Consider the following 13,678-nt stretch of genomic DNA (forward strand, 5'->3'; position numbering starts at 1 on the left):
TTATAATCAGCATAGCTGGGTCTCCAGTGCTCACTATTTATTCCTTTCAAGACAGAAAATAACTCCTTCAAGGAAGGGGGAGATCCTAAATCACCTACAGAACATCTTTTTTCACCCATGTTTGTTGTTTTAAGGTTTTTTTTTTAGGCTAAGGTTTCCTTCATGTTTGCTGAATTGTTCTTCTCTTGCATTGAAGGGCTGGGGAGATCTTCATGGATTAATCAAAGTGTTAAACATCTCGGAGTAAAAAGTAAGCCGCCTCCCAGTGTCAATTAAACCATTTCCAGTGAGTGAGGCTGACTCTCCAGAGCTGGTAGTCACTGTACAGTTGGAAGTGACTCTAATTGCAAGCCTAAAGCCTCCTGGCAGCTGGAGACAACGAGATGTTCCTCACTACAGACCTCAACTATATGTCATTTCTGGAAGCGGCTTTTACATCAGTCCTGTCCCTGGTTCTGCTCCTGGCTGTATCTCACCAGCTATGGTCCCTGAGATGGCACAGTACTAGAGACAGGAGCAGCAATTTACCTCTACCCAAGGGCTCTATGGGATGGCCATTTTTTGGAGAAACTCTTCACTGGCTTGTACAGGTAGGAGCACAGGAATGTATTTTATGCTGATCTATGAGTGACTAATGACCTAATTAGTAACTTATATTAATATCATGGTTATAAGTGTTGAGGAGAACCACAAGTAACAGCCCTACAATCTAATGGTCTCCTCTCATTCACTCTGCCATTATTTGGAATAATATTATTAGCAGAGCTTGTTACTTTTGTGTTACTTTTTATCATTGTATAAAACACAAGTAAAGCAACATCCCCTTTGTAGGAGAGACAAAGCCTGATAATTCCAGTCAGAACATGACTTTATATTGCCAGACCTAGTCATGCTGTGGAACCACAAGTGCCAAGAAGCTTTTCTAGCGGTAGACTCTATCCCACTGAGTAATCCTGTGTCATTCATATTTTAGATGGATGCACTTCCGCTTCTTGAAATTCCTAGCAGTTGTGGAACCACAAGTACCAAAATATTTTTCCAGCTGCTGGATAGCTGAAGACTGACATTGAGCTGTCAGGTTATTCAGGGATTTATTGATATTATATGTCTGTGTTACATTTAGATCTTGAAAGTACAATTAAAATAATGATTTTTGTTTTAGTTTAAAGGTAACAGAAACAAAAGGGATAAAAAGAAGGACTACGTTGGGAGTTGTAGTTTCAATTAAAACTACTCATAATTCTTAGATTTTATATAGCAAATATATCCTTATGATTATCTATCTATAATATATATATATATATACCTCTAGATGAATGCAGATATTATTATACGTAATAAAAAGGTTTGATGACCTGATATGATTTGTAACATAAGCCAGAGCTTGATGACCTATGCTGGGATATTCTCTTTGCTGACTGTGACTACTTATGGCCACTCCAGGGCTCAAACTTCCACAGCTCCAGAAGAGAAAAGTATGGGAACATTTTTAAAACTCATCTGCTCGGAAAACCATTGATCCGCGTGACCGGCGCAGAAAATGTCCGCAAGATCTTGTTAGGAGAACATCACCTGGTTAGTACACAGTGGCCGCAGAGCACCCAGATCATCCTGGGCTCCAATACTCTGGTCAACTCCATTGGCGAACTCCATAGACACAAGAGAAAAGTGAGTAACCACTGAATGTCATGATTTTTACATGAATTAGCATTTAGATTGATTACGTTATTATCTATACAGATTTGGGATCATTTTTGTCATAAGCATTAGGTACATGTTTAGACCATAGACTTGTGTAATGGTCAATTCATCTTCATATAGCTTTTAAATCTTGTAAGCTTTTGTATGACCAGAATTAAGTCACTGAATCCATTTCACTGGATCAACTTGCTGGTGGCCAATAGTGTCAATGTTTTAATATATTGCGGTCCCTACGCCAAACTTATGCCAATGTTGAATGTACTTTGTATACTGAGTTCAGCCCGAAGGACCCCAGAGTGACAGATTTAGGCTGTTTTTATAAAACGTTCACGTCTGTTCATTTACATTTTTTTTTAAACAGTTTTTATCTAAAGCAGATTTATACACAAGCACCAATGCCTGCTAGATTTAGATTTATATTTCTCCTATAGGAATCATAGGATGCTTCTTTAATTGTCACCTTTCTTGCTTTCAGATTATGGCTAAGGTGTTCAGCCACCCGGCGCTGGAGAGCTACATCCCCCGTATCCAGGAGGCTGTGAGTTGGGAGCTGCATGGCTGGTGCAGGGAACCTGGCTCCATCTCTATGTTCTCTTCTGCCAAAGCTCTTACTTTCCGGATTGCTGCCCGTATTTTGCTGGGACTTAGCTTGGGGGAGAAGCAGTTTAAGGAGTTGGCCAGAGTCTTTGAGCAACTAGTGGAGAATCTCTTCTCTCTCCCCCTGGATATCCCATTCAGCGGTCTCCGCAAGGTATGTATTTGCTTATCAGATGCACATCCAGATCATGCTTGCTGCTCCTTACAGCTTCTGCCACATTCAGTCATGATTTACATCCTTGGTTCTGCAAACTACAGCTACGAACCTATTCATTTAGAATGTACCTTTTCTTCTAAAAGCATCTCAACTTAGAAAGTAACTTGGAATAGATATGCAATGAAGGCGAGGTGCATATGACTTCCTCTGAGGACTGCTGCCTCTCAACATGTCCTGCAATAAATGTCACCTTGCCACAAGCCAGTGATGCCCCATGAATGGCCCAAGCATAATGACCCGCACCCTATATTGTACAAAAATAATTTATGGACATAAATAGAGCAAGCAGCCTGGATCAAGGTCTATAAATCATATGCTGAATAGGACAGGCCGTGTGCCCCATAGTAATTCGAGTGTCCGGAATAGGCTGTTCTAGTGCTGTCGTACAGCTGCTCATTTGGCAAACAGGCATGCTATGTAATTGTTCAGTAAGATCAGCGGTGAGGGTGAAAACATAGAAGAGGGAAAACATTGTCTTGCGGCTAACTGTCCAGCTGAGTGCAAGACAATGAGCATCTCCAGGGACTCTTCAAAGCAGACTCTTAATGACTCCCTGGTATTTCTGACCCATCCTGAGACTTTTAAGGCGCTCGTGGAACTGACAATTTTTCCTAAACCCAATAAACAAGTCATAACCATCTCAGTAAGTTAGGACATGCTTGATTGTTCAACGAGGATCCAGAACCAGAAATTTCTGCAACAAGTCTGCCTCGTGTGAACATACTCCGAGATGTGGGCTTACCCTTACTACAGATGCATGCAGACTTCATTGTACTACTGGTTGCACGTACGCCGTATGATGTGTGTACGTGTTGTAAACTGACGCTTTGCCTTTGGTGTAGAATATTTACGGATTTCACTTATGCTGTTCTGGTTCACTGCTAACAGGTGATGTATTTTCATAGGGCATAAAAGCACGGGATACTTTGCACCAATACATGGAAGATGCCATTAGAGATAAAATCTCAAAGAGAGATCCTGAAGTGTGTGAAGATGCTCTGGACTATCTGATAGACAGTGCAAAGGAGAACGGCAAAGAGCTGGACATGCAGGAGTTAAAGGTACTGCAATCACAAAACTGCGGTCATGAGGAATACATGAGATAACATGCCACTTACCTATAAACAGAGCCAATAGCCTAGGACAAGTGTAAGCAAGATAGCACTGTGGTTATTATGGAGGATCCCTTTAAATGCAGTTATATCTCTGAGGACAGATCAGTCAGGGATATTCCAGGATTCTATCATGGATGGGCTGTCGTCAGGAAAGTGCTTTTCCCGTACACTCCAATAGGAGCAGTGCTGCAGTTACCAGTTCTATCCACTACACAGTATAGTTCTGGCACCAGAGCTACTTGGTAACAGCTGAGGTGTGGGGTGTTGGACTCCTGCCAATCGGATCCTAAGGCTAGGCCATCAATATTAAAATCCTGGAATACCTGTTTAATTTCCGTTAACATAAAGCCTGAGGATAGGTCATCAATTGAAAAATCCCTTTAAATAAAAAAACTAAAACAAAAAAAGCATACCTGTTTAATCCACTCTGGTCATCACTTTGTTTACTCTCCTGGAGGTGGTCCTGTGCCCTCTATCCATGTGGCCACTGCAGCCAATCAGTGGCCTCAGCGGTCTTGTGCTGTACATGCCAACATCACAGTTGAGGCCACTCATGGCACGTGATCATCTACTGAAAACTAAACCAAAGGCTAGTGGCAACCACCAAAACGGGATTGGTGGGGAATTACACAGGGGACTATTTTTTATTTATTTTTTATTTTTTTGTAACATTCTCCTAAATATTTATATCCTGGAAAATCCTTTCAAATTAGGCTAGGGCTAATTTGTTGTAGAAAAGTTGCGCAACATTTTTTGTAATGTTAGTCAGTAGTTTGGCAATGTGAAATTCTGGGACTGCAACACGACAGTCGCAAAAAATCCATCCAAGTTGGATTTTTATGCGACTGTCACGTCACAGTCCCAGCCTGTTGCACGTCGCACTGCGACACCATTGACTATCATTACAAAAAAAATGTTGCACAACATTTCTGCAACATAAATGTTGCGCGACACATGTTGCAGTGTAGTTGTATTCTTTTTATCGCGCGACTTATTAGCCCTAGCCTCACAGACTGAACAATGTTTTCAATTTTATCCATTCTGTAGTGGGGACTCTGGTTTCTGCCTACACTCCAAAAACAATGTGGCCCAGATTTACTAATCTTCTAGAAGGCGTCAACTTAGACCGGCTGTCTAGACCTGCAACAGATTTATCACAGGGGCTCAGGCCGGATGATACATGTGATGCAGGGATTGACACTTTTATCTATACCAACTATTAGTTTGCTTAGGCTGGGTTCACATCATGTTTTTTTGCCATCTGTACAACGTATACAAAAAATGTATATGGTAACCTGATGCCTCAGATGGATGCCATACAGTGCCATCCATCACCATAGAGTTCCATTGTAAAAAAAAAAATATTGTAAAAAAAAAAAAAAAAACTACTTTTTTTTACTGGTCTCTGCAAGATGCAAAAGCATGGTGTGCTACGCTTTTGTATCCCTATTTTTCCCAACATATACGTTAAACGGATGTGAACCCATCCTTACTTTGAGATAGAATTTTGTGCCAGAATTGCGGTACAATTTTGGCACAAAATGTTGCAACTTAGGACACTCCCCTTTCCAGCTAAGCGATGTCCCCTATCAATCAAGTCACAAAAAATGTATAGAAAACCTAGTTGTGCAAAATTCCTCTAATTTGCACCACTTTTTAGACATATTCTAGATTCTGTGTGTGTGTGTGTACATATCAGAAAGCAGAGATAGACTGCAAGCTCTGCTGGGAAGATGGACTGCTGTGTGTGCTGTCTGTACAGCGCTGCAGAATATGTTTATGTTATGTAACAGTTATCAAATAAGTAATGCCGATACCAAAATGCATCATCCCATATGCTTTGTTTAAATACAGATTGGGATCTGCTCGCTTAGCATCTGGTATACAGGCCTCGCAGTAGCTCCCCCTTCCCTCTTTACAACTACATTGTATTTCATTTTATTTTTATAGTTGTATAAAGTCTTAAAAATGTGTTAAACATATTTTTTACATTTCTTCGGAGGAGTAAATAACAGATGCACTGGGATTTTGGTGTAATGCTTAAAATATACTCAGGAAACCTTTACATGTATTAATTATAATGTGCAGATTTACGAATGTATAGTTACTGCCACTTAGGTTTTGTAAGGGCTTTCACTGAGGAGAAATGACTGAATCCACTCCAATATCAGTAAGGGATGCAGCGTTATAAGGACATTTTATAAATGTGGAATACAGGAACATAAGAGGAAATGTTACCACTGTATTACTACAGTAGAGGCCGATGGACCTGGGTCTAATACAAAATCTGCAACCATGCACCTCAGCTTCATATGTACATGCAGTTAATAGATCTGGTCTCTTTTCATTTAGCAGAGAAGTCTTTGGTCCATCTCTGACTCCAGGTCTCAGGTGTAATTTTAATTTTTGCACCTCACTCACATACAGTAGCACACAGTGATGTCATAGTGCAGGGATAATAAACAGTGATGTCACAGTACAGGGATAATAATCACAGTGATGTCATAGTGCAGGGATAATAAACACAGTGATGTCACAGTACAGGGATAATAAACACAGTGATGTCACAGTACAGGGATAATAAACACAGTGATGTCACAGTGCAGGGATAATACACACAGTGATGTCACAGTACAGGGATAATACACACAGTGATGTCACAGTACAAGGATAATAAACACAGTGATGTCACAGTACAGGGATAATACACACAGTGATGTCACAGTACAGGGAAAATAAACAGAGTGATGTCACAGTACAGAGATAATAAACAGAGTGATGTCACAGTACAGGTATAATAAACAGAGTGATGTCACAGTACATACACAATAAACAGAGTGATGTCACAGTACAGGTATAATAAACACAGTGATGTCACAGTACAGAGATAATAAACACAGTGATGTCAGTACAGGGATAATAAAGGCAGTGATGTCACAGTACAGGGATAATATACACAGTGATGTCACAGTTAAGGGATAACAAACACATTGGTGTCACAGTACAGGGATAACAAACACAGTGATGTCACAGTACACTGATAATATACACAGTGATGTCACAGTACAGGGATAATAAACACAGTGATGTCACAGTACAGGGGTAATAAACACAGTGATGTCACAGTACAGGGATAATAAACACAGTGATGTCACAGTACACTGATAATAAACACAGTGATGTCACAGTACAGGGATAATATACACAGTGATGTCACAGTACACTGATAATATACACAGTGATGTCACAGTACAGGGATAATAAACACAGTGATGTCACAGTACAGGGGTAATAAACACAGTGATGTCACAGTACAGGTATAATAAACAGAGTGATGTCACAGTACATACATAATAAACACAGTGATGTCACAGTACAGGGATAATACACACAGTGATGTCACAGTACAGGGATAATAAACACAGTGATGTCACAGTACAGAGATAATAAACAGGGTGATGTCACAGTACAGGTATAATAAACAGAGTGATGTCACAGTACATACATCATAAACAGAGTGATGTCACAGTACAGGGATAATAAACACAGTGATGTCACAGTACAGGGATAATAAACACAGTGATGTCACAGTACAGGGATAATAAAGGCAGTGATGTCACAGTACAGGGATAATAAGCACAGTGATGTCACAGTACAGGGATAATAAACACAGTGATGTCACAGTACAGGGATAATAAACAGAGTGATGTCACAGTACAGGGATAATACACACAGTGATGTCACAGTACAGGGATAATAAACACAGTGATGTCACAGTACAGGGATAATAAACACAGTGATGTCACAGTACAGGGATAATACACACAGTGATGTCACAGTACAGGTATAATAAACACAGTGATGTCACAGTACACTGATAATATACACAGTGATGTCACAGTACAGGTATAATAAACAGAGTGATGTCACAGTACATACATAATAAACACAGTGATGTCACAGTACACTGATAATATACACAGTGATGTCACAGTACAGGTATAATAAACAGAGTGATGTCACAGTACATACATAATAAACACAGTGATGTCACAGTACAGGGATAATAAACACAGTGATGTCACAGTACAGTACTTGTATGTGGCAGAATGGAGGTAGTTTCCCATTAGGTTCAAGGTTTCATTGCAAACCTCTGCAACCTCTGTAGTTATGCTCCTGCACATCTTTTATTGTTGCGCCCTCAAGTTGTCACCCTCCTGCCAGGCAGCAACCAGGGGCAGACTGGCCATAGACCCTACAGAGAAATTTCCTGGTGGGCCAATGCCCAGGGGGCCACCCAAGGCCTCCTCATGGCCCCCAACCAGGTACATAAAGATCTGATGCTCTCAGCGTTAATTAAAGCGGTTGTCCGAGACTTTAATACTGATGACCTATCCTCAGAATAGATCACCAGTATCTGATCAGGGGGGTCCAAAACGGGGACCTCTGCTGATCAGCTGTTTGAGAAGGCAGCGATACTCGCAGTAGAGTCGTGGCCTTCCCCAGCTTCTCCTTGGCTGTGTGACGACACTTTCGGTCACGTGGCCTAGGTGTAGTTCAGCCCAAATGAAGTGAATAGGGCTGAACTGCGATACCGTGCTTGGTGAGCACGGAGAAGGCCGCAACACTCACAGGAGTGCCAGTGCCTTCTCAAACAGCTGATCGGCGGGGGTGCTGGCTGTGTCGGACCCCCACGAATCAGATACTGATGACCTATCCAGAGGGTCTCAGAAAACCCTTTTAATGTAGGAGAATCAGACACTTATGGCTGTTTCACAGGAGCGAATCCATTGCGGAAATCACGCTCCATGTGCGAGTGTGATCCTCTGCTCTGGACTTGCAGGAGCGCACGGCATTATCATGATTTATAATGCTATGTGCCCCTGCTTGACCTTATTTCTACAGAATCATACTGACAGCTTTATGTCACTATGATTCTGTGGAAAAAAGGCCATGCAGAGACACATAGCATTATAAATCATGATAATGCCGTGCGCTCCTGCAAGTCTAGAGCAGAGGATCACACTCGCATACGGAGTGTGATTCCCACAATAGATTCGCTCGTGTGAAACAGCCCTTACAGTATGCATCTGGCCAGCGGCCACAGGTGTCCTCCTGAATTCGACTGTATTGCTGTTCTCAGGATGATGATACAGTTTCATACAGTGGTGCAGGCGGCAGCATATAGTGCTGCACTGTGGTATTTGGTTTTGCTGGGGCGGTATTTTGTGCTGCACTATGGTATTTGGTTCTGCTGGGGCAGTATTTTGTGCTGCATTGTGGTATTTGGTTTTGTAGGGGTGGTATTTTGTTCTGCACTACAGTATTTCTTGTCCTGCCTACTCGTGTTGCCCCGCTTTCTGTCAATTTGGACCCACTTACAACATGGGGGTCACTTTTAGTTTTTTTCCAGGTCCACTTTAAGTTCCCAGTCCTCCCCTGGTAGCAACAAATGTTGGCAGCTGTCATGTAGGCCTTATTATCATTATTATCTTCCATTTTTATAGCTACAATATATTCATCAAATCTTGTGAAGACCCCGGTATTGTGCCTAGGATGACATGAATTGTTTTTGTCTTTTGCTACACAGGAATCAGCCATTGAGCTTATGTTTGCTGCCTTCTTCACGACGGCTAGTGCCAGCACCTCACTCATACTTCTTTTACTCAAACACCCATCTTCCATACACAAGCTCAGAAAGGAATTGGCATCACACGGGTTAGTCAAGCAATGCCAGTGTCTCCATTCTTCAGACAATCCCAACAACAATGGTGCTGAAAAGCAGTGTGTGACTGCAGGCTGCCACTCTTCTGTCCTCCTAGGTTCAGAAGGACACGTGAAACAGATTTGGGAGCAGACAAAACTTATCTTAGCAGACAGAAATGAAAGAGAACAAATTTTAAAGAGAAGATCCCAAGATGGCATGCAATGGGAGCACCGCTGTGATAATAAACTATACAAGCAGGACTCCCCTAACCAACTGGGTTCAGCCAAGTTTCAAGAAGAAGACGAGGGTCTGACATGTGAATGTCGTTATCAGCTGAACCTAAGTTTGGAGAAACTGAAGAGACTTCAATATTTGGATTGTGTAGTGAAGGAAGTTCTGAGGCTGCTCCCACCCGTCTCAGGAGGCTACAGGACGGCTCTGCAGACCTTTGAACTGGATGTGAGTATGAACTTTTACTTTCCAGGGTATATCTCAGGGGAAGTGGAATACAAGTTGGTTCTCTATGGGCATGTTCAGTGCTTTATTGTATGCAGCATGTTTTTTTATGAAATGGATATTCAGGAAGCACAGCTCAATGTATAGCAATGTGTGTGAGATCCCTGCAAAATGTACGCTGATTCACAAGACTTCAAGTAGAAAGGTAGAGTCCAGCACCAAAAATAAAAAGAATCAGTGGTGAGTGGATTTAAAGGGAATCTGTCACCATCATTATGGACTATCATTTGCTGTAATACATGAGAAGTGCTGCACTTAAGGAGTCCAGATTGCTATTTTTTATTTTGCTACTGCTCCCCGTTCCCCTGTTGTCAGGACTCAAACCAAGAGTCCGGACTCATGTGCTGCGATAACTTAATGGAGAGGACTCCTGTGCGCATGCACAGCAGTCCTGACAATATATCACACAAATAGTGATCTAGAGTCAATACATGCAGTACTACTCATGTATTCCTGAAGATTATAGTCCAAGATCATGGTGAGATATTCCTTTTAATCTCTAGTTTTCTGTGTTATTATATTGTATCTTCATGACTTCAAGGGTGTTTAAACTATAAACCCCAAGTCTTAAAGGGGTTTTCCTGCAGGGTAAAAATAAATAAAAGAAACGATACCTACCTCACTGTTCCTATGCTGCTCTTATTCCTCCACTGGAGTACGACTAGTCTTTACTTCTGAGACCTGACTGAACACACCGGAAATGCCTCAAAATGTCCACTCAGCAAATCACTGGACGCAGCAGTGATCCAGCTCAGTAATTGGCTGAGCGGGCATTTCCTATGTGTGAAGACAGGACCAGAAAGTAGAAACCAGCAAGCATCCAGGCAGTAGTTGAACGGTAGTAGCCAGATTAGTGAGGTCACTATCAGTTATTTTTTTATTAACCCACTCTGAACCCATTGCCACCAATTTTCTTCTCCTGCTGGAAACCCTCATAAGGGTGGGTTTGCATGTGATGTAATTCTCTCAGCAGTAGAATTCAGTGCGGGTTCTACGGGAAACTTTCAACCTTTGCAATGCAAAGTTTGAAAACAGGGGGAGAGATGCAGTGGCAGTTTACACCCCCAATCTGAGGCAGGCTTTATCTGTGGACTTGCCATGTGTGGATGTACCATTAAGGTTCACCATAAATTCTATAGATAAACAATTAGTTCAAGTGTAAAGTGTAAAATTTGGGAAACATCTCAAATACCTGGGCTTTTTTTAGGCGGAGTGAATACATGGTTGGAATGTGACTTTCTGCAGACCATAGTAACAATACTTGTCAGCCTCTTCGAAGTACAGTACATGTTCTAGCTTTGACCAATGATGATACAACACTAGGCTGCTAAGCATACCTTAAATGGGTTGTCCATGAGTAGAAAAACATGGCTTCTGTCTTCCAAAAAGGGCACCACAGTTGTGCACTGGTTGGGTGCAGTATTTTCACTTCAATGACGCTACCAGACATGACCCATGGATAGGTGAGGTGCTGTTTTTGGAAAAAAAAGCAGTCATATTTTTGTAAAGTTGGGCATCCCTTCTAAAGTAAGGCTAGCCAGAAAGGACACCATCAAAAATACAAGTTTGGTGTCACATGTGAATACCAAGGTCGCTAAAAAAGCTAGTACTTGAGCTGAGGATGACCTGAAAAAAGGTCAACCAAGCAAGCAGTACAGAATTACTGGAGTCCCTGTTGCAATTATGGGCACTTAATGGTGTCTGTGACAAATCTTGTGTAGCATTCCCCATATATCACAGCATAAACCATCCGTACTCTTGTGATGTGGCCCTACAACTAATTTTGGAATTGCTAAACATACAGCAACACGGCCAAGAATGCAGATGTACAGGAACTAACCTCAGGTCTTGGAATCCTTCAGTAAATCTCAAGAAATGTCTTCATCACAAGGGTGTTCATTCATCGCCCCCTTTTGGTAAAACAGAGAATTGTGGATTACTTTCCTCCAAACTGAAAATGATACATATCATTCTGTAACATTTGCTTACCTTTGCTTTTAAACATTGTTTCTTTTTTGTACATATTGTCTTAGTTTATGCAATTTTTATTTATTTTTTACTTTATTGATAATAAGATAAAAAAAATTCTTGTTTTACCTTGCAGGGCTACCAAGTCCCCAAAGGTTGGAGCGTTATGTACAGTATCAGAGATACTCATGAAACTGCAACCATCTATCAGAACGCTGACTCTTTTGACCCCGATCGGTTCTGTACAGAACGAGATGATGGAAAAGCTAGCAGATTCAATTATATCCCCTTTGGAGGCGGCGTTCGTAGCTGTATCGGCAAAGAACTTGCACAAATAATACTGAAACTTCTCGCCATAGAGTTGGTGGGCACTGCCAAATGGGAATTAGCTACACCAAGTTTCCCCAAAATGCAGACTGTCCCTATAGTGCACCCTGTAGATGGACTGCAGCTCTTCTTCCGATTTCTAAAATCTAGTGACAATGACACAAATTCTGAGAACTTATGATCTCTCCAACATACCCCAAACAGCCATCTATGCCCCTAACACTTATCCTAAATTATTCTGCTCCGGATTCCCGGCAGGGTGTCTGTACTATCTGTAAAGTAGGTTAAAGAGATTCTATTATTTATAATGTAATATTTATATGTAATTAGCTATTAAAGGAGATGTGGGTGACATTGAGCTGAAAAAGAAGAAACACGTTTATGACATTTAAGTTCTGTGTATCTGGCTTGAAGTATATGGTGGCTTGATCCTACACACTTATCTAATGTTAGTGTTTTACCATTAGGTATTGATCTTACATAAGGCTTCTCTGAACTTTAGCCTTACACATGTCTACATCCACCATATGTGGAGTTTACTCAACCCAAAAGGCAACAGAACAGATTTTAGAAGATCTTCCAGATCTGTTAAGATATCATATTGGTTGAATGTTGGGTTCCAAAAGGCTGGCCATGAAGGGTGATATTTCACATCTACCTTACTGAGCCATTTCCCAAATTATAGACCTGATTGTGCATGTGGCGCCATGAGCAATGCAAAGGCATGATCTTTCCAATTTTGTAAGGGATTAATTTTCCAACAGAAATATATATTCTGTACCTATGGTGGTTGTCAGAAATGGCCAATAACTTATCTACCAAGGGATTGAAACATCCAACAGGCTAACCAAAAGTGGTTATATGAAATGAGAAAACCACAACTCCATCATTCTAGAAGAAGCACCACTGTTGTCCATGGGCTGTGTCTTGTGTTACATATCAGCCCTATATATGTGAACGGGACTAAAGATGGGGTCAGCTGAACATATAATGTGTATGGTGGAGTCCTGACCTTCCATCAAGGCTGGGAAAAAGAAGGAGTGGGCTGTTAAGTTTCAATATGTCCTATCCTTTGCCCTCCAGTGCCACCAGTAGTGTCTAGCTATGGCTTATTCCCCTCTAACAGATGCTACATTGAGCATGTGTATGGAGGAGGTGAGAAGATGTTTGGCCAACTGCTGTCTATATTGTGTAGCTAGCTCATATTGCAATACCAGACATATCTCATTGGCATGAGTGGTGCTGTAAACTAATGCTAGAGGTCACTCCTTTAATAAGTGTCTTGGGTCAACAGTCATTTGGGTCCCACATATATAATGATTTAAGTCTAAAACATTCTAAATGGCTAATTGGTGCCTTAAGATGGCCACAGACGTTAATGCCCAGCTGGCTTACTTGCCAGCAGCCTGTCACTTTTTTGTCACGTCACTTTTCTCCCAGCTCCTGACAGATAATCTAATAAGAAGCCCTGCTGGATTACTTTCAACCTATATCTTGAAGATTATGGGATGGGCGGCTACTTGTGGACAA

At 41.4% G+C, this 13,678-nt stretch overlaps 1 protein-coding gene across 1 annotated transcript; it reads left to right on the top strand.

Moving 5' to 3' along the window:
- The first annotated feature begins 383 nt into the window (after positions 1 to 383).
- Positions 384 to 12,329, top strand: LOC122942222 (cytochrome P450 26C1). The gene is made up of 6 exons (XM_044299723.1): positions 384 to 590; positions 1,444 to 1,668; positions 2,177 to 2,452; positions 3,421 to 3,576; positions 9,221 to 9,796; positions 11,958 to 12,329. The coding sequence occupies exons 1-6, from the start codon at positions 384 to 386 to the stop codon at positions 12,327 to 12,329; spliced, it is 1,812 nt and encodes a 603-aa protein (XP_044155658.1).
- The last annotated feature ends 1,349 nt before the right edge of the window (positions 12,330 to 13,678 follow it).

This window comes from Bufo gargarizans, chromosome 6 (genome assembly GCF_014858855.1).
Source record: "Bufo gargarizans isolate SCDJY-AF-19 chromosome 6, ASM1485885v1, whole genome shotgun sequence".
Classification (NCBI taxonomy): domain Eukaryota; kingdom Metazoa; phylum Chordata; class Amphibia; order Anura; family Bufonidae; genus Bufo; species Bufo gargarizans.

Coding starts and splice junctions, on each gene's coding strand:
- LOC122942222 (XM_044299723.1), top strand. CDS start 384: ATGTTCCTCACTACAGACCTCAACTATATGTCATTTCTGGAAGCGGCT. Junction 2,453..3,420: donor CATTCAGCGGTCTCCGCAAG/GTATGTATTTGC, acceptor GTATTTTCATAG/GGCATAAAAGCACGGGATAC. Junction 3,577..9,220: donor TGGACATGCAGGAGTTAAAG/GTACTGCAATCA, acceptor TTTGCTACACAG/GAATCAGCCATTGAGCTTAT.